The sequence below is a fragment of the Oncorhynchus mykiss genome, chromosome 17 (assembly GCF_057628025.1).
Source record: "Oncorhynchus mykiss isolate SJ-2025 chromosome 17, ASM5762802v1, whole genome shotgun sequence".
In the NCBI taxonomy this organism is placed as follows: Eukaryota; Metazoa; Chordata; class Actinopteri; order Salmoniformes; family Salmonidae; genus Oncorhynchus; species Oncorhynchus mykiss.
In genome coordinates this window covers 52,365,224-52,385,699 of record NC_143038.1, presented here as the reverse complement: position 1 = coordinate 52,385,699, position 20,476 = coordinate 52,365,224, and the positions used below count along the sequence as shown (strand labels likewise).

At 43.9% G+C, this 20,476-nt stretch overlaps 1 protein-coding gene across 6 annotated transcripts in view; it reads right to left on the bottom strand.

Moving 5' to 3' along the window:
* Positions 1-8,220: 8,220 nt before the first annotated feature.
* Positions 8,221-20,476, bottom strand: part of LOC110494470 (protein-arginine deiminase type-2) — a 20,953-nt gene continuing 8,697 nt past the window's right edge. For 3 of the 6 annotated variants that reach the window (XM_021569563.3, XM_036950531.2, XM_021569562.3), the window contains exons 4-16: positions 20,295-20,356; positions 19,771-19,888; positions 19,271-19,423; positions 18,925-19,115; positions 18,714-18,817; positions 18,394-18,505; positions 18,047-18,154; positions 17,789-17,940; positions 17,183-17,330; positions 16,838-16,931; positions 9,958-10,037; positions 9,720-9,848; positions 8,221-9,490 (exon numbers count right to left, since the gene is read on the bottom strand). In XM_021569563.3, the coding sequence (XP_021425238.3) occupies positions 9,257-9,490; positions 9,720-9,848; positions 9,958-10,037; positions 16,838-16,931; positions 17,183-17,330; positions 17,789-17,940; positions 18,047-18,154; positions 18,394-18,505; positions 18,714-18,817; positions 18,925-19,115; positions 19,271-19,423; positions 19,771-19,888; positions 20,295-20,356 (1,685 nt within the window). In that variant the 3' untranslated portion in view covers positions 8,221-9,256. The remainder of the gene's footprint in view (positions 9,491-9,719; positions 9,849-9,957; positions 10,038-16,837; positions 16,932-17,182; positions 17,331-17,788; positions 17,941-18,046; positions 18,155-18,393; positions 18,506-18,713; positions 18,818-18,924; positions 19,116-19,270; positions 19,424-19,770; positions 19,889-20,294; positions 20,357-20,476) is intronic. The other 3 variants (XM_090205941.1, XM_090205940.1, XM_021569564.3) reach the window with 1 other exon arrangement.

Sequence of the window (20,476 nt, the reverse complement as noted above, 5' to 3'; positions counted from 1 at the left end):
AGTGATGGATGTTTAACAGTCTGATGGCCTTGAGATAGAAGCTGTTTTTCAGTCACTCGGTCCCAGCTTTGACCTCGCCTTCTGGATGATAGCGGGGTGAACAGACAGTGGCTCGGGTGGTTGTTGTCCTTGATGATCTCGCCTACTTCAATCAATCACCTTCTCCACTACTGTCCCGTCGATATGGATAGGGGGGGTGCTCCTTCTGCTGTTTCCAGAAGTCCACAATCATCTCCTTTGTTTTGTTGACGTTGACGTTGAGTGTGAGGTTATTTTCCTGACACCACACTCCGAGGGCCTTCACCTCCTCTCTGTAGGCCGTCTCATCGTTGTTGGTAATCAAGCCTATCACTGTAGTGTCGTCTGAAACTTAATGATTGAAGTAGGCATGCATGGCCACGCAGTCATGGGTGAACAGAGAGTACAGGAGAGGGCTGAGAACACATCCTTGTGGGGCCCCAGTTTTGAGTATCAGTGGGGTGGACATGATGTTTCCTACCCTCACCACCTGGGGGCGGCCCGTCGGAAAGTCCAGGACCCAGTTGCACAGGGCGAGGTCGAGACCTTAATCAAGCTTAATGACGAGTTTGGAGGGTACTATGGTGTTAAATGCTGAGCTGTAATCGATGAACAGCAATCTTACATAGGTATTCCTCTTGTCCAGATGGGTTAGGGCAGTGTGCAGTGTGATTGCGTCGTCTGTGGAGCGGTAAGCAAATTGGAGTGGGTCTAGGGTGTCAGGTAGGGTGGAGGTGATATGATCTTTGACTCGTCTCTCAAAGCACTTCCTGATGATGGAAGTGAGTGCTACGGGGCGATAGTCATTTAGCTCAGTTACCTTAGCTTTCTTGGGAACAGGAATAATGGTGGCCCTCTTGAAGCATGTGAGAATACAGACTGGGATAGGGATTGATTGAACGTTCGTAAACACACCAGCCAGCTGGTCTGCGCATGCTCTGAGGACATGGCTAGAGATGCCGTCTGGGCCCGCAGCCTTGCGAGGGTTAACACGTTTAACTGTTTCACTCATCTTTCTAAGGTCTTCGAAAGCCAAGTCAACAAACAGATTACCGACCATTTTGAATCTCACCATACCTTCTCTGCTATGCAATCTGGTTTCAGAGCTGGTCATGGGTGCACCTCAGCCACGCTCAAGGTCCTAAACGATATCTTAACCGCCATCGATAAGAAACATTACTGTGCAGCCGTATTCATTGATCTGGCCAAGGCTTTCGACTCTGTCAATCACCACATCCTCATCGGCAGACTCAACAGCCTTGGTTTCTCAAATGATTGCCTCGCCTGGTTCACCAACTACTTCTCTGATAGAGTTCAGTGTGTCAAATCGGAGGGTCTGTTGTCCGGACCTCTGGCAGTCTCTATGGGGGTGCCACAGGGTTCAATTCTTGGACCGACTCTCTTCTCTGTATACATCAATGAGGTCGCTCTTGCTGCTGGTGAGTCTCTGATCCACCTCTACGCAGACGACACCATTCTGTATACTTCCGGCCCTTCTTTGGACACTGTGTTAACAACCCTCCAGGCAAGCTTCAATGCCATACAACTCTCCTTCCGTGGCCTCCAATTGCTCTTAAATACAAGTAAAACTAAATGCATGCTCTTCAACCGATCGCTACCTGCACCTACCCGCCTGTCCAACATCACTACTCTGGACGGCTCTGACTTAGAATACGTGGACAACTACAAATACTTAGGTGTCTGGTTAGACTGTAAACTCTCCTTCCAGACCCATATCAAACATCTCCAATCCAAAGTTAAATCTAGAATTGGCTTCCTATTTCGCAACAAAGCATCCTTCACTCATGCTGCCAAACATACCCTTGTAAAACTGACCATCCTACCAATCCTCGACTTTGGCGATGTAATTTACAAAATAGCCTCCAATACCCTACTCAACAAATTGGATGCAGTCTATCACAGTGCAATCCGTTTTGTCACCAAAGCCCCATATACTACCCACCATTGCGACCTGTACGCTCTCGTTGGCTGGCCCTCGCTTCATACTCGTCGCCAAACCCACTGGCTCCATGTCATCTACAAGACCCTGCTAGGTAAAGTCCCCCCTTATCTCAGCTCGCTGGTCACCATAGCATCTCCCACCTGTAGCACACGCTCCAGCAGGTATATCTCTCTAGTCACCCCCAAAACCAATTCTTTCTTTGGCCGCCTCTCTTTCCAGTTCTCTGCTGCCAATGACTGGAACGAACTACAAAAATCTCTGAAACTGGAAACACTTATCTCCCTCACTAGCTTTAAGCACCAACTGTCAGAGCAGCTCACAGATTACTGCACCTGTACATAGCCCACCTATAATTTAGCCCTATCAACTACCTCTTTCCTAACTGTATTTAATTAATTTATTTATTTTGCTCCTTTGCACCCCATTATTTTTATTTCTACTTTGCACATTCTTCCATTGCAAAACTACCATTCCAGTGTTTTACTTGCTATATTGTATTTACCTTGCCACCAAGGCCTTTTTTGCCTTTACCTCCCTTCTCACCTCATTTGCTCACATTGTATATAGACTTGTTTATACTTTATTATTGACTGTATGTTTGTTTTACTCCATGTGTAACTCTGTGTTGTTGTATCTGTCGAACTGCTTTGCTTTATCTTGGCCAGGTCGCAATTGTAAATGAGAACTTGTTCTCAACTTGCCTACCTGGTTAAATAAAGGTAAAATAAAAAAAATAAAATAAAAAATGTTGGTTGCGGTGAAGGAGAGCCCGCAGATTTTGGTAGCGGGCCGTGTCAGCGGCACTGTACTGTCCTCAAAGCGAGCAAAGAAGTTGTTTAGTTTGTCTGGGAGCAAGACGTAGGTGTCCGCGACGGGGCTGGTTTTCTTTTTGTAATCCGTGATTGACTGTAGACCCTGCCACATACATCTCGTGTTTGAGCCATTGAATTGAGACTTTACTTTGTCTCTATACTGATGCTTAGCTTGTTTGATTGCCTTGCAGAGGGAATAGCTACACTGTTTGTATTCGGTCATGTTTCCGGTCACCTTTCCATGATTAAAAGCAGTGGTTCGCACTTTAAGTTTTGCGCGAATGCTGCCATCAATCCACGGTTTGTGCTTGGGGAAAGTTTTTAATAGTCACCGTGGGTACAACATCACTGATGCACTTGCTAATAAATTTGCTCACCGAATCAGCGTCTACATCAATGTTGTAGCCTGACCAGAAGACCGCTCCGTCTGGCCCTTCTGCGGCACCATTGTTTTAGGTCGCCTACTGGGATTCAATCCATTGTCCTGGGTGGTGGTCCAAGCAGAGGATCCACTTCGGGAAAGTCGTATTCCTGGTCGTAATGTTGGTAAGTTGACGTTGCGCCGACAGAGATGGTCGCCTCACTTTGCTTTCTTAGGAAACAATGCAGTATTTCGGTTTTTATGTATTATTTCTTACGCTGTTACCCCAGGAAATATTACGTCTTATTACATACATAAATCTGCTTATAAATGTATAAATACCCTAAACTTTTCCTCTTCATTGTTGTTCAGTAATTGTGGTATTTGTTAACCTTGTTATTCTCTTTCTCTGTCTGTGTCCAGAACTGTTAGCCTCACCCCATTGATCAGTACATGGATGTCCATTAGCAGGTACCTGTAGTTGCTCAACTCAGTAGATGTAGCTTACTGACCATGTGTTACCCATGTCTGTATTTGGATGTTTGTGTGTGACCTGTAGTAGTAAAGATAGTGTCTGACCCCAGTCCCTCCTCCTCCCACAGCATTCCCATAAGAGGCACCCCCTGCAGTAGATGAAGCAAGCGCACGTGTGTTCCACAACATTCCAGTCTGAACAGCCAGGTCCATGGACATGCACTTACAGCCTTCCCTTATCCCAACTCTATGTGGCTGACTACTAGCATGTCTAGAGGTGAATGAGAGGAGTGGACAGCACCCATTCCCAAAAGGAGTGCCACTCACACAGTATCGCTTCTGGCTGTTGTCTGGCGTAGCCTGCATATATTTCTGCTCCGTGAGCTCTGTGAAATCTGAATCTGTTCATGTGGTAACTCATAGTATACTCTCCCTTGTCCTCTCTATGGCATTGTTTTTATTTTGGTTCGAAGGTGGAGGGAGGGGAGGATCTTAAGCATTAGACAGATTGGTGTTGCAGGAGATCTGTTGATCATGCATTAGGGGAAGTTTTATGTTAGGCTAAAGAGGAATGCATGAGGAGGATAAGAGGGTGTTGTCATTGTTGGAAGAACTGACATTATTGCTCCCATCAACCTCACGTCCCACCATGATGCTGTACATTTGTTACTCTTGGTGTCCCGGATCCTTTGATGTCACACCAAGCCTTGTGTTTTATTAATGGTCAATTAAGAGTGTAATAGTGGATGTTGACTAGAAATATTTAGTAAATGTTACATGTTTTTGGTAGAAGGTACTTTTATCATCATGCTGCTGCTGACAAACTTTCCCCTGACAAACTGTACAATTACAGTTGACAGTTTATGTTGATGAATGGACAATATTTTATTGACTCCATAAGTATAGTCAACGTATTTCAGGCCATTTAAAGGGGTAATCTGCAGTTCAAACAATAACAAAGTCTTTACCCCGCCACTTTTTCGATAACCAGCTGAGTGATGGGGTTGGCGAAAAGTAACCACTCAAATTCCTAGACAGAGCTATGGATGCAAGGACTGACCATCCAGTCACAAACGTCGTAGTGAGGAGACCAAAGCGCAGTGTGATGTGAATCCATTCTTTTAATGTAAGACGAAAATAACACAAAGTACACTAAACAAACAAAACAGAATATCAAAACGAAAATGACCGCTATAAACACTGAGTACAAACATGCAACATCACATAAACAATAACCCACGAAATACCCAAAGAAGATGGCTGCCTAAATATGGTTCCCAATCAGAGACAACGATAAACAGCTGCCTCTAATTGAGAACCAATCTAGGCAACCATAGACATACATGAACACCTAGATGGTAAACAACCCCATAAACCTACAAAACCCCTAGACAGTAGAAAAACACATACGTCACCCATGTCACACCCTGACCTAACCAAAATATATAATGAAAACAAAGAATACTCAGGTCAGGGCGTGACAGTACCCCCCCACAAAGGTGCGGACTCCCGGCCGCAAAAACCTAATCAAAGGGGGAGGGTCCGGGTGGGCCTTTTTCACAGTGGTGGCTCGGGTCCGGGACGTGGGCCCCACTCTACCTCAGTCTTGGCCCACTTAGGTGGCGCCTCTGGAGCGGGGACACTCGCAGCGGGCCCCCGGACTGAAGATCATCGTAGAGGGTGCCACTGGACAGAAAGGCGCCTCTGGACTGAGTAGCGGCTCTGGCAGCTCCGGACATCAGGGAGATTCCAGCATCACTGGCGGCTCCTGGTTGGCTGACGGCTCCGGACGGGAGGGAGACTCTGGCGGATCCGGACGGGAGGGAGACTCTGGCGGATCCGGACGGGAGGGAGACCCTGGCGGATTCGGACGGGAGGGAGACCCTGGCGGATCCGGACGGGAGGGAGACCCTGGCGGATCCGGACTGGTAGGTTCCGGACTGCGATCTGTCGTGGTAGGTTCCGGACTGCGATCCGTTGTTGGTAAGTTCCGGACTGCGACCCGTCGTGGTAGGTTCCGGACTGCGATCCGTTGTTGGTAAGTTCCGGACTGCGACCCGTCGTGGTAGGTTCCGGACTGCGACCCGTCGTGGCAGGTTCCGGACTGCGGCCCGTGGTAGGAGGTTCCGGTCTGCGGCCCGTCGTAGGAGGTTCCGGTCTGCTGCCCGTCGTAGGAGGTTCCGGTCGGTAGACTGTTGCCGGACGCTCTGCACTGGGTACTGTAGCCGGACGCTCTGGACTAGGTATTGTCGCCGGACGCTCTGGACTGGCGAGGCACACTGTAGGTCTGGTGCGTGGTGCCGGCACTGGTGGTACCGGGCTGGGGACACGCACCTCAGGGCGAGTGCAAGGAGCAGGAACAGGGCGTACTGGACCCTGGAGGCGCACTGGTGGCCTGGTGCGTGGTTCTGGCACTGCTGGTACCGGGCTGGAGACACGCACCTCAGGGTGAGTGCGGGGAGAAGGAACAGGGCGTACTGGACTGCCGAGGCGCACTATAGGCCTGGTGCGTGGTGCCGGCTCTGGTTGTACCTTTCTGGGGACATGCACCTCAGGGTGAGAGCGGGGATGAGGAACAGGGCATACAGGGCTCTGGAGACGCACAGGAAGCCTGGTGCGTGGTGTTGGCACTGGTGGTACTGGGCCGAGGACACGCACCTCAGGGCGAGTGCGGGGAGGAGGAACAGGGCGTACTGGACTGCCGAGGCACACTATAGTCCTGGTACGTGGTGCTGGCACTGGTGGTACTGGGCCGAGAACACGCACCTCAGGGCGAGTGTGGGGAAGAGGAACAGGGCGTATTGGACTGCCGAGGCACACTATAGTCCTGGTGCGTGGTACCGGTACTGGTGGTACCGGGCTGAGAACACGCACCTCAGGATGAGTGCGAGAAGCAGGAACAAGACACACCGGGTTGTGAAGGTGTACTGGAGACCTTGTGTGTGTGTGTGTGTGTGTGTATAGCCGGCATCAAATCTTCCGGAACTTTAACACAAGTTTCAGGCTGAGCACGAGGAACTGACACAGGTGGCATCGGACTGCTAACACGCTCCTCAGGGCGAATGCCGTGCATACTATGCCAAACCAACAGCTCTCTTCACTCTCCTCCAATTTCGTCAACAACTCCTCGAATGTCTCATAATCTCCCCTCCAATCTGTCCAATAACTCCTCGACAATCTCAGACTCACCCCTCAACTTCGCCGACTGCTCCAAGTGCCCCCCAAATAAATATTTTGGGCTGCCTCTCGGGCTTCCAGCCGCGCTGCCTCCTCATACCGGCGCCTCTCTGCTTTCGCTACCTCCAGCTCTGCCTTGGGACGGCGATATTCCTCTGGTTGTGCCCAGGGTCCTCCGCAGTCCAGGATTTCCTCCCAAGTCCATGAGTCCTGCGATCGCTGCTGCCTTTTACCACGCTGCTTGGTCCTTTGTTGGTGGGTTATTCTGTCACGAACGTCGTAGTGAGGAGACCAAAGCGCAGCGTGATATGAATCCATTCTTTTAATGTAAGATGAAAATAACACGAAGTACACTAAACAAACAAGACAGAATAGAATATCAAAACGACCGTGACCGCTATAAACACTGAATGCAAACATGCAACATCACATAGACAATAACCCACAAAATACCCAAAGAAGATGGCTGCCTAAATATGGTTCCCAATCAGAGACAACGATAAACAGCTGCCTCTAATTGAGAACCAATCTAGGCAACCATAGACATACATGAACACCTAGATGGTAAACAACCCCATAAACCTACAAAACCCCTAGACAGTAGAAAAACACATACATCACCATGTCACACCCTGACCTAACCAAAATATATAAAGAAAACAAAGAATACTCAGGTCAGGGCGTGACACATCCATGATAGCAAAATTATACTTTTAACCATGTTGAGGCAATATAGTGTTTGTTTACAGTTCCTTGTTAACAAGCAAATGAGTAAAACAAAAATATGTTTTGGGTTTTGAGGGGGTACGACAACTAAGTTCATGAGGCGTTTATAAGTTAAATTCTTCAAGAATCAATGGATATATATAGTATTAATTTAACAGTCCAAATATTGATGTAGCAATCACAGATTGCCCCTATAAGCTGAGGGACAAAAACATGAAGTATTGAATTACTGATAAGGTCTAGAGTCCAAACTAAATTACTCATCAGTCTTCATCACTGTCCCATACTGTAGATAGTGCCACACAGTCAGACATTCCTCCAAGGTGACCTAACCAAAGCACACAGCCTCCAAAGCCAAGCTATTGTCCAGTGACTACTGTCTTCAGTTTATTTTTTAAAACCTCTAGTTTTATTTAAAGTATGTGTATGCATGGTGAATGGTGTAAATCTGCTTGCAAAACCATGTCAACTGTACAGTACCATGCTGGAAATAGATTGTTTCTTCAAACCAGTCAAACTTCTCTAGAAAAGCAGACAGATAAAAGAGTAATTATTTCTTTTCATCAGTTTCGATAGAGAAATATGGGGATACAAGTGTAGATGTGGAAACCGGCACTACATTTTCAATTAATTGCTGATCATTTGAAAATCTGATTTGTTTTTTAAAAATAATTACACTGTGACAAGTCTTGAAGTGGCCTTTTTAATGATTGTTAAGTAAGCTGCTTTGTAGGAGGGTATCCCCTTTCATATAAGGAATCTATCCCATGGTGGATATCGCCAACTGGAATCTATCACCAACTGGTTTGAATGTAAAACTAAACAGATATATGTATTAATTTGTAGACATCTGCTCTCAATGAATGGAACCTTTGTATCTTGTTGTAATGTTTTACATTTCCTGATTAGACATTTTCCCTCATCTCAGATTTATATAATGAAAAGACCTGATATGAAGGCATAGTTTCCATTACTATTTATTTCAATTAAATTAACAAGAACCAATATGGAATTTAGTTGCACTTTGTCAGTTGTGCATAAACCTTCTTTTACAATTATTTTGAAATTTTTGTTGAATCTGAAGTATCTCTGTGTAAGTAAGGAACACTACATCAAAATACAGTTAGTCTGACATTTATTTAATCATGTATTATTATCAAACACCATTCTAAAGATTATGATTCAACAAAATACTATTAATTGAAATGTGATTGGAAGTTACATCAGGTTAAGAGAGCCTTTGGAGTCATAGTGTGCATTCCAGGCACTGAAATTCAAAATATATTTTCATCTCAAAGCTTAAAATAAATGTATTAAAACTCTCACAAGTCTTCAAGGCTCCAAATTACACTTGCACATTTCTCTGTGGTCCTGTTAATCTGTACTGGTTTTAGTACCTGTAAATACAACACTTGGATTGAGCACGCAGACAATCCAAACAACAGATTCAGCCTACAATGTGCTTAATTCAGATGATTGCATTTCTGTTCTCGTTGATAATCTCCTTAAGCCCTTGTTAAAGTCCGAAAGTCTTGTTTATAAATATAGTATTTCATCCTTTTGTAAAAAAAAAGGCAAATACATGTTTAATAAAGACAAAGGGGTAATACAGTACAAGGACTACTGTTGTTGTTTGAAGATGACTGCTGCTGGCGAATGTTGCTGCTGTTTACGTCAAGCCTTATTCCCTCTTTCTAACTACAACCATTCCTTGCCCCAAATCCCTCACATCTCCAGGTTCCACCACTTGAAGGAGAAGGGTTCCCTGCGAACGTTAGAGCCACAGTGAACCTCTCCCAGCAGTTTGTGGTAGGAGGCAAAGTCATCAATGTATGTGCAGTGGAGTCCCAGGCCCTCCATGAGGGAGGTCATCTCTGCCTCCAGGGCACAGCGGCCGTCCACCTTGGGCCCAAATGGTTTAGGGATGCCCAGGTTCTTCCCCAACACAATCATGTTCACCTGGAGGTAGAGACATATGCCTCAATTAGGATTCGCTTCTTGCGCTACTTGGGTAGTAGATGATTTGAGCATACTTCCTAATCACATGTAGAAAATCATCACAAAATGTCTAAAATGATTTGGCAGCATTTTTGAGTTTTGCCATTATGTAATGTAAAATGTATAACAAATAAAATAGGAAGTACTTTTGGTTTGTAGGTGTTCTAGTGTAGAACTTGCGTCTGCTCACCATGTCTGGGTAATAGGCCACTGCCCTGTTCTCCTCCATCACATGGAAAAGGATGGGCAGATCAATGATATCATCGTCGTCTAAACCCAGCTCCCTCTTAAGGACATCCCTGTTCCAGTCTATACAGCTCTGTGGGACGGCAGCAGTCACAACATCTACATGGTTATTTCACCAAGCACTGCAAAGCTCTGCTAGCCTCTCTGAGTAACTAGTTCATCTGGCGTTTAGTTTCCCTCACCTGGACATAGTTGTTTTCTGCCCCAAGTTTGTCATCACTCAAAATCTCATCTACCGTAATCTCTTCTTCTGCTCCAAGACCTGTTAGGATCGGGAAGGAAGTCGGTGTTGATTATTAACACACACAGTTCAGGGGTGGTCGGTGACGTTTAAGATGAGGGAGGACGATTCTTTTTTTTAGGGGGTGGCCTTATTTATATTACAGCATATTGGATGACTGTCATTCATATTCCATTCACCCAGCCAAATGTTACATCGATAGGTTTAGGCTACTACATGATACTCAAATTTTCTCTATACCCATTGAGGATGCTACAACCTAGCCTATGAAAGTAGGTGCACAGGTCAAGAGAAATTTGTGTAATCAAAGTAACAAACATTGACACATTCAATAGCATGTTGCACACTCTTGCCTGTATCTAGCTGATCTAGGGTGTAATCATTAGTCTAACAGATGCAAGCGAGAGTTTCTATTAGACAAATTTAAGTATATTTGTCCCCGTTTCATATCATTTAAGTAACATTTTGCAGAATCAGCTGAATGAATATACCCCTGATCACACAAACACAGTTCACTTTCCTAGCAGCCACATACAAACAGCATGATCCCTTTGATCTTTGTATAATTACTTCTCGCATCTACGCGCGCTCCTCCTCTCACAATTTCCCTTCACTTGTAGACTTCAGTGCACAACACATCAGCTATCTGTGATCAGGCGAAAAAACCTTTCCAAGCCAAACCTTCATATCATAACCGAGTCAACTACTCACCACATTTTATGCACTGCAGTGCTAGCTAGCTGTAGCTTATGCATTCAGTACTAGATTGATTCTATGATCCTTTGAGTCGGTGGACAACATGTCAGTTCATGCTGCAAGAGCTCTGATAGGTTGGAGGAAGTTGTCAGAATTACTGTGTAAGTCTATGGAAGGGGGTGAGAAACATGAGCTTCCAAGGTTTTGTATTGAAGTCAATGTACCCAGACGTCATGACGCTCTCTCCTTGGTGAGGATCAAAGGTGCCAGATCAGCTCTCCACATAGCTGACAGATCCCACTCCCTCCCTGCCATAGCCAGACCCCACTCTCTCCCACCTGAGGTGGGAGTTGGGCCGGTTTTATGACTTAACAGCAGGTCATACACTTTCTCTCTCTTGCCCTACAGTACGAATGGTGAAAATAATTTGTTACACATTGAGACTTTGCCACCAAAACTCCAACATCCAAAAGTGGATAATGAAACAATATTTCTAATAAAGAATGTTGGGAATGATGTGAGATGGAATATGGAAAATGTATGTCCATTTTGTGATGTGATTAAAATGATCAGAAAGACGTTATAACGGAAACATTGTAACTTTAAGAGCTTGCACACTGTATATATCAGATTTACATCTAAATGTAAAAATTATATGATTAAATATGTTTTTTATTTTTTTATTATATAAATTTGATTTTAGCCTTCGAAACGAGATAATGGCTTTTCATATAAACCTGGGCCCAGTCAGTAACCACGCCCATGTGAGCACAGACATTGTGTCGGCGTGTTGGAAAGCCCCTAAGACCAGAGTGCTGAAAAGGATTTGCTAACGAAATTTACATTAGACCAAAACATTCCGGGTGCTGCCGGTGTGTTAAGTGGTCCTAGCTGTACCCTGAATAATCAACCATTGAGACCAGAGAACGTGAGGCCGCGGTCCACACGCTAAAATGGTGAGAAACTTTGTAAACCAGACCAAAACATGCACCGTCTGCAGCTGTGCATGTAAAGTAGTCTAGAACATTTGACCAAAGATGAGGGAAGACAGATCCCTCTGAACACCGTATGGTACACCTGTAGTATCTACTCTAATGAATACTCCAGAACAGAAGAAGCCTACAACTAAGAAGGACATTGTGACCCCTGGTGAACAACCAGAGACTTCAATCAAACCACTTCCCATAGACAGATCGTGTGGTTTCAACAGAGACAACAGAGAAAGACATCTACGCATAAATATATACAGTTGAAGTCGGAGGTTGACATAAACTTAGGTTGGAGTCATTAAAACTCGTTTTTCAACCACTCCAAATTTCTTGTTAAACCTCTTCAGGCTAGGGGGCGGTATTATCACGTCCGGATGAAAAGCGTGCCCAAAGTAAACTGCCTGCTACTCAGGCCCAGAAGCTAGGATATGCATAGAATTGGTAGATTTCAATAGAAAACACTGAAGTTTCTAAAACTGATAAAATGATGTCTGTGAGTATAACATAACTTATTATTATTATTAACTTTTTTGAGGTGACAGTGTTTTCAATTTGTTTTCAATGTGAATCTAGATTTCTGAGGCATCTGGTTGCAGTTCATATGGCTTCCACTAGATGTCAACAGTCTCTAGAAATGTGTTTATGTTTTTCCTTTGAGAAATGAAGAAATAGCCATTTCCTTTCTGGGTGTATAGCCAAGTGGACTGTTTTATTTGGGGCGTGTGACCTGAAGCTCGCTCCACTTTCATTTTATACGTAGTTTATCCCGTCTTAAATTTTATTGATTATTTACATTTTAAAATACCTAAAGTTGGATTAGGAAAGTTGTTTGAAATGTTTGGACACAGTTTACAGGTAACTTATTAGATATTTTGTAGTCATGTTTTTCTGAATCAAACGCGTCAAAATAAATGGACATTTTGGAGATATAACGATGCAATTAATCGAACAAAAGCACCATTTGTGATGTTTATGGGACATATTGGAGTGCCAACAGAAGAAGCTCTTCAAAGGTAAGGCATGAATTGTATAGTTATTTCTGAGTTTTGTGTCGCTCCTGGCGGGTTGAAATATGATTGTCATGCGTTTGTTTGATGGGGTGCTGTCCTCAGATAATCACATGGTTTGCTTTTGCCGTAAAGAATTTTTGAAATCAGACACGGTGGCTGGAATAACAAGAAGATAAGCTTTAATTTGGTGTATTGAACTTGTGATTGTATGAAAGTTAAATATTTTTATTTTATTTTAATTTCGGCATCTGCAATTTCCACAGGATGTTGTCGAAATGTTCCACTGGCGGAACCCCCGCCCCAGACGTAACAGGTTAACAAACTATAGTTTTGGCAATTCGGGTAGGATATCTACTTTGTGCATGACAAGTAATTTTTCCAACAATTGTTTAAAGACAGATTATTTCACTGTATCACAATTCCAGTGGGTCAGAAGTTTACATAGACTAAGTTGACTGTGCCTTTAAGCAGTTTGGAAAATTCCAGAAAATGATGTCATCGATTTAGAAGCTTCTGATAGGCTAATTGACATATTTGGAGTCAATTGGAGGTGTACCTGTGGATGTATTTCAAGGCCTACCTCCCAACTCAGTGTCGATTTGCTTGACATCATGGGAAAATCCAAAGAAAACAGCCAAAACAGCCAAAACAGCCAAGACCTCCACAAGTCTGGTTCATCCTTGGGAGCATTTTCCAAACGACTGAAGGTACCACGTTCATCTGTACAAACAATAGTACGCAAGTATAAACACCATGGGACCACACAGCAGTCATACCATTCTGTCTCCTAGAGATGAACACACTTTGGTGTGAAAAGTGCAAATCAATCCCAGAACAACAGCAAAGGACCTTGTGACGATGCTGGAGGAAACAGGAACAAAAGTATATATCCACAGTAAAACGAGTCCTATATCGACATAACCTGAAAGGCCACTCAGCAAAGAAGAAGCCACCGCTCCAAAACCCCCATAAAAAAGCCAGACTATGGTTTGCAACTGCACATGAGGACAAAGATCATACTTTTTGTAGAAATATCCTCTGGTCTGATGAAACAAAAGTAGAACTGTTTGGCTATAATGACCATCATTATGTTTGGAGGAAAAAGGGGGAGGCTTGCAAATCGAAGAACACATCCCAACCGTGAAGCGCAGGGGTGGAAGCATCATGTTGCGGGGGTGCTTTGCTGCAGGAGGGACTGGTGCACTTCACAAAATAGATGGCATCATGAGGTTGGAAAATTATGTGGATATATTGAAACATCAAGACATCAGTCAGGAAGTTAAAGCTTGGTTGCAATTGGGTCTTCCAAATGGACAATGACCCCAAGCATACTTCCAAAGTTGTGGCAAAATGGCTTATGGACAAAGTCAAGGTATTGGGGTGGCCATCACAAAGCCCTGACCACAATCCCATAGAAAATTTGTTGGCAGAACTGAAAAAAGGTGTGCGAGTGAGGAGGCCTACAAACCTGACTCAGTTACACCAGCTCAGTTACACCAGGAATGGGAAATTCACCCAACTTATTGTGGGAAGCTTGTGGAAATCTACCCGCAATTTAAAGGCAATGCTACCAAATACTAATTGAGTGTATGTAAACTTCTGACCCACTGGGAATGTGATGAAATAAATAAAAGCTTAAATAAATAATTCTCTACTATTATTCTGACATTTCACATTCTTAAAATACAGTGGGGATCCTAACTGAATCCTAGCAGACTTTTTATGAGGATTAAATGTCCGGAATTGTGAAAACTGAGTTTAAATGTATTTGGCTAAGGTGTATGTAAACTTCCGACTTCAAATGTATTGCATTTCTTTTCCGAATGAGCGGTCGTTCATGTGCAAAGTATTCATATTCCTGTGAGCGTAGCTTCCAAATGTATATACAGTGGGGCAAAAAAGTATTTAGTCAGCCACCAATTGTGCAAGTTCTCCCACTTAAAAAGATCAGAGAGGCCTGTAATTTTCATCATAGGTACACTTAAACTATAACAGACAAAATGAGAAAAAAAATCCAGAAAATCACATTGTAGGAATTTATTTGAATTTATTGAATTTATTTGCAAATTATGGTGGAAAATAAGTATTTGGTCACCTACAAACAAGCAAGATTTCTGGCTCTCACAGACCTGTAACTTCTTCTTTAAGAGGCTCCTCTGTCCTCCACTCGTTTCCTGTATTAATGGCACCTGTTTGAACTTGTTATCAGTATAAAAGACACCTGTCCACAACCTCAAACAGTCACACTCCAAACTCCACTATGGCCAAGACCAAAGAGCTGTCAAAGGACACCAGAAACAAAATTGTAGACCTGCACCAGGCTGGGAAGACTGAATCTGCAATAGGTAAGCAGCTTGGTTTGAAGAAATCAACTGTGGGAGCAATTATTAGGAAATGGAAGACAGACAAGACCACTGATAATCTCCCTCGATCTGTGGCTCCACGCAAGATCTCACCCCATGGGGTCAAACTGATCACTAGAAAGGTGAGCAAAAATCCAAAACCACACGGGGGGGACCTAGTGAATGACCTGCAGAGAGCTGGAACCAAAGTAACAAAGCCTACCATCAGTAACACACTACACCGCCAGGGACTCAAATCCTGCAGTGCCAGACGTGTCCCCCTGCTTAAGCCAGTACATGTCCATGCCCGTCTGAAGTTTGCTGAAAAGTTGCATCCAAAGAACACCATACCTACTGTGAAGCATGGGGGTGGAAACATCATGCTTTGGGCCTGTTTTTCTGCAAAGGAACCAGGATGACTGATCCGTGTAAAGGACAGAATGAATGGGGCCATGTATCGTGAGATTTTGAGTGAAAACCTGCTTCCATCAGCAAGGGCATTAAAGATGAAACGTGGCTGGGTCTTTCAGCATGACAATGATCCCAAACACACCGCCCGGGCAACGAAGGAGTGGCTTCGTAAGAAGCATTTCAAGGTCCTGGAGTGGCCTAGCCAGTCTCCAGATCTCAACCCCATAGAAAATCTTTGGAGGGAGTTGAAAGTCCGTGTTGCCCAGCAACAGCCCCAAAACATCACTGCTCTAGAGGAGATCTGCATGGAGGAATGGGTCAAAATACAAGCAACAGTGTGTGAAAACCTTGTGAAGACTTACAGAAAATGTTTGACCTCTTTCATTGCCAACAAAGGGTATATAACAAAGTATTGAGATAAACTTTTGTTATTGACCAAATACTTATTTTCCACCATAATTTGCAAATAAATTCATTAAAAAATCCTACAATGTGATTTTCTGGATTTTTTTCCCTCGTTTTGTCTGTCATAGTTGAAGTGTACCTATGATGAAAATTACAGGCCTCTCTCATCTTTTTAAGTGGAGAACTTGCACAATTGGTGGCTGACTAAATACTTTTTTGCCCCACTGAATGAGAAGTTGACTCACATAACCCTCCCCTGTCCATTGCGTAACCAAACGGTCATGCTTTTGTTAGTCCACTAGGAACCTGTTTTCATTCTATTATGTATGTAATCAATAACCTATGCTGTGTGTGTTTACGTATTCTGTGTGATGATTTAATTAGTTAGTAAATAAATAATTAAACCAATTTGTGTATTGCTGATTCATCACTTAGGTTAGGGTTTGTAAAGATATCCAAGGATTATGAGATGTTCAGAATGTAATAATTAATAACTGAATGTTATTGATATTTAGATCATCTTTAGAGTGTAAGTCGGAAGATAGTAACTAGGTCAACAACTGTTCCCGTGGTACCCCAAATTCCTAATTAGTTAAATGATGAATTTAAAGCGAGTAATAATTAAACATAGTAGCCAATTATTCTACAAATAGCAGTCATTAGTCACGACACAGAGGAGGACAGAAGCTAGCTGTCCCCGGCTACACCATGGTGCTACCCTACATAGTGTTGTTGAGGCTACTGTAGACCTTCATTGCAAAATAGTGTGTTTTAATCCATTTTGGGTGACATGAATATATCTAGTATAGTTATCTAACAAGGATAACTTTTTCAATGTTTTACCATTCTTATGAAATTCACTGAGGATGGTCTTCCGCTTCCTCCTCTGAGGAGCCTCCACTGGTACAATTATAACTACAGTGATACACACTGAGACAGTGAAATTAGTCGCCTAACTGAAGGCCTACCGTCAAACATTTTGGCTTGTCCATGCCCGTCGTTCTGTAAGCCTCTGAATAGTTTGTAGCCTGCGTCGGGGCTGGCGAGCAGCAGCCGGAATCCCTACACAGAGAAACAGAGGACAAAGACAACATTGGCTGTGCGCTTCACTTGACTTCCTGACAGCTTTACATTATCACATAAACCACATGGCAGCCACAGCCTGCGTCATGTCTAAATACTTTGTGCAAATGGACGGCATTAACAATTCTTTGCTCGCCGTCATTTCTACTCTATATTAAAGAACACAGTGTATTTACTCACATGTTCTAATGGAGCGGGCAACTATACTTTCCTTGACAATATTGTTTTACCTTTTTGTCAGGAGCTGGGACAAAAGTCATGAATTCATCCACATGCCCAACCAGAAGCCAATCAGAGAACAGTGCAATGGGCTCCTGGACTTTCTGTGCCCAAAGGAAGTCTTGCACTACTTTGGTCATGTTGCGGCCCTTGGTTGCCCTGAAAAGTTAAACAGCCTAATCACCACTGCTCACAGCCATTTTTATTTAACTTTTTTTTTTTATTATCCTTTATTTAACTAGGCAAGTCAGTTAAGAACAAATTCTTATTTACAATGACGGCCTACACCAGCCAAACCCGGACGACGCTGGTCCAATTGTGCACCGCCCTATGGGACTCCCAATCACTGCTGGTTACGATACAGCCTGGATTCGGACCAGGGTGTCTGTAGTGACGCCTCTAGCACTGAGATGCAGTGCCTTAGACCGCTGCGCCACTTGGGAGCCCATCTCTTTGTTCCAAATATGAATTAATCATTAGCATGAGATTTATAGAAGGAAGTAGCATCAAGGTTATTTAATGAATAAATATAACTTTGGAATAACGGCAAATATTGGGATCTAAGAACCAGGCTCTCTTCCGTTGAAGCAACTAACCCCTGGCTAAGGTACACTCACGTGGGGAAAGCCACTCCAATTATGATCCTGCCCAGAGGGTAGATTTTTCCATTTACAATAACTGGAGGGCTAACTTCCAGGTTACCAAACGAGTCCAGGCTGCTCACTTCCTCATCATATGCTGTCCTCGTCACATAGCCAAAGTCTGGGCCCTGAGGGCACCAGGCAGAGAGAGGTTGAGAAAGAGTTCCACCACATCCCTCACAGTATGGAAATAAGAACATTTTAACTGCAGGTGTGGTGAATGCCTTTTCTTACCAGTAGCACATCATAAGGGAAATCCTGTAGTTCTCCGTCTCGGGGGGAGTCCAGCACAACAGGGAAACGTTGGTGAGGAGAGTCAATGTAGCCAAACTCTATCTCATCCTGAGAGAGAAACCTTCTTTACATGTCTATTATATTTCTATATTTTTCATGCAGTTAGAAACAAAGACACTGGTCTATGTTCTGATTTATTTTATTTAAAACCGAGAGACAAGACTGACAATGATTTACATTGATGTAAAAGGATGTGAAATAAATGGTGTTTAAAAAAGGTTGGAATTGAAAAAAGTTCAAATGCACAAAGGTGCATGATAGGCTAGGAACTGAATCTCACTGCTTACCTGCATCCAGCGGTCTCCTCTGTTCATGTACTCATGACAAACCTTCAGCTTGTACCCACTGTTCTCCACCAGCCTCCTCATTCCCTTTAGGAACTGGTAGTTATCAGATGTGCTGGGTAACCAAATGCACAGAAACAGTTGTCGGAGTAAGTTTACAGACAGCGCCATCATTATTTCCATCAACATCAATGCCAGGACTGTCGGAACAAGAAGCACAAGCATTTCGCTACACTCGCATTTACATCTAATAAACCATGTGTACGTGACAAATAAAATGTGATTTGATCATCATAATTTTCTTCTTCATCATCATCGCTCACCTGCAGACGAAGACCTCCAGAGGGTTGAGTGTGTTGGGTGTCATGATCCAGGGAGCCACACGGAACACCACCCTGTCTGTAAAGATAGGTGTCTCAGGGAAGCCCTGGCAAAATAACGGAACAAAAACATGAATGATAGATTCCACGACAGAGGTACAGTATATACCCTTTGAAGTTTTAAACTAGGAACAGTGAAATAGTTACAATGTACCTGAGAGCTGGGCTCCAGCAGGCTGAGGCTGATGCTGATGAGGCCCTCAAAGTCTTTGTCAGGGAATCTCAGGCCCTCAACGTAGAAATTAATCTCAGCGTTTCCCCCGAGGTACGGGACCTCCTTGGACAAATCCTCACTGCCCAGCACCAGCGGGTAGTCCTTCACAAAGCTCTTGTAGAACAGGTTTTCTGCAGCAGTAAATCATTTTTTATAATGAGGATCAAATGTATCTCCATTTATATGCATACGCAGCATTAAAACCCTATTGTATACACATTATACATGCATGGACAGCCACAAGAACACGTAAAAGATCTGACTGGACAAAATGTCCTTGACTCACTCAGTGTTTGGTGCATGCCTGCTGTGGACCTGGTTCTGAAGACCCTGACACTCTCTGCATCCCCCTGGGAGATGTGCATGGTCAGCTTGTAGCCCTCTGGGAGCTTGGCAGGGCCACTGGTCCGCAGCACCATTGGGGACATGTCTTTCAGATCTGACATTTCACAAATACTGACATTATTGTACATCAAGTGTCAACCCATCAATGTCATAATCAATGTGACCTCATCTCAATGACAACATAGGTATGACAGTGTGTAATACAACTACTTATCCTAGGATAGTGGTCGTGAAGGAACCATCAAACCACACCAGACATACCCCTAGCTCAGGCATTTTGTGTTTAGCTAACACAAATACACACATCCCTACTGCTCCTCTCTGCTGACTACACACAAAACACAGACCTGCTGCCTTTAAAATGTTGATTTATTGCAATGCCTGCAGCACTGTCAGCCGGTCAGCTCAGTGGGCCAGGATGACTTGGCTGTTGTTATATACCTGAGACCCTGCTGACCTCAGCACGCTCACTGTCTCGCCTCTTCCCATAGGTGTGTTCTGAGTCACAGTTGACCAGTAGGATGGCACCATGGCCTTTAGGCCCCCACATCCAGGATCCCTGTAGAGAGATGAACACTCGTTATTCAGCGACAAGAACTAACATTGCCCTGCCGAATTAGCTTTTCCCAATGTGTTAGCATGAGGTAAGATTAGACTTACAGCTGAGTGGAAAAGCACAACGTTCAAAAGAATGTCCCACTTCCAGGAATATAGTATGAACAATATTTTGATATACCTATTAATATCAGTGGAAGGCTGTGCCCTGTGTGAGTTGACAGATAATTTCCTAGAAGTGCCTTGGCAATCTTCCTTTGTGTTTTGGAAAACAGCATGAACACTAGTCTTCTGATATGCCTATTCATGTTAGAACGTCTCCTTATGTACCCTGCTGTGTTAAGAAACAAAGATAGTGACCTCTGAGCTGAAAGAGACCTGCCTGGACGGACCCAGCAGACATAACCCACCTTGTTGGGGTTGTTCCTCTCCACCAGGCCATCTCGATCAGCATCTACATCCAGAGAAATCTCTACAAGACAGAGAGGCCCTGGGTGTCACTGAAGCTCATGAGCTGCTTTGGGGTCTCAAGTGAAATATCAAAATGTACAAATGACATTCATAAAGGTATGCTTTGAAGGTGGGGGAGGGT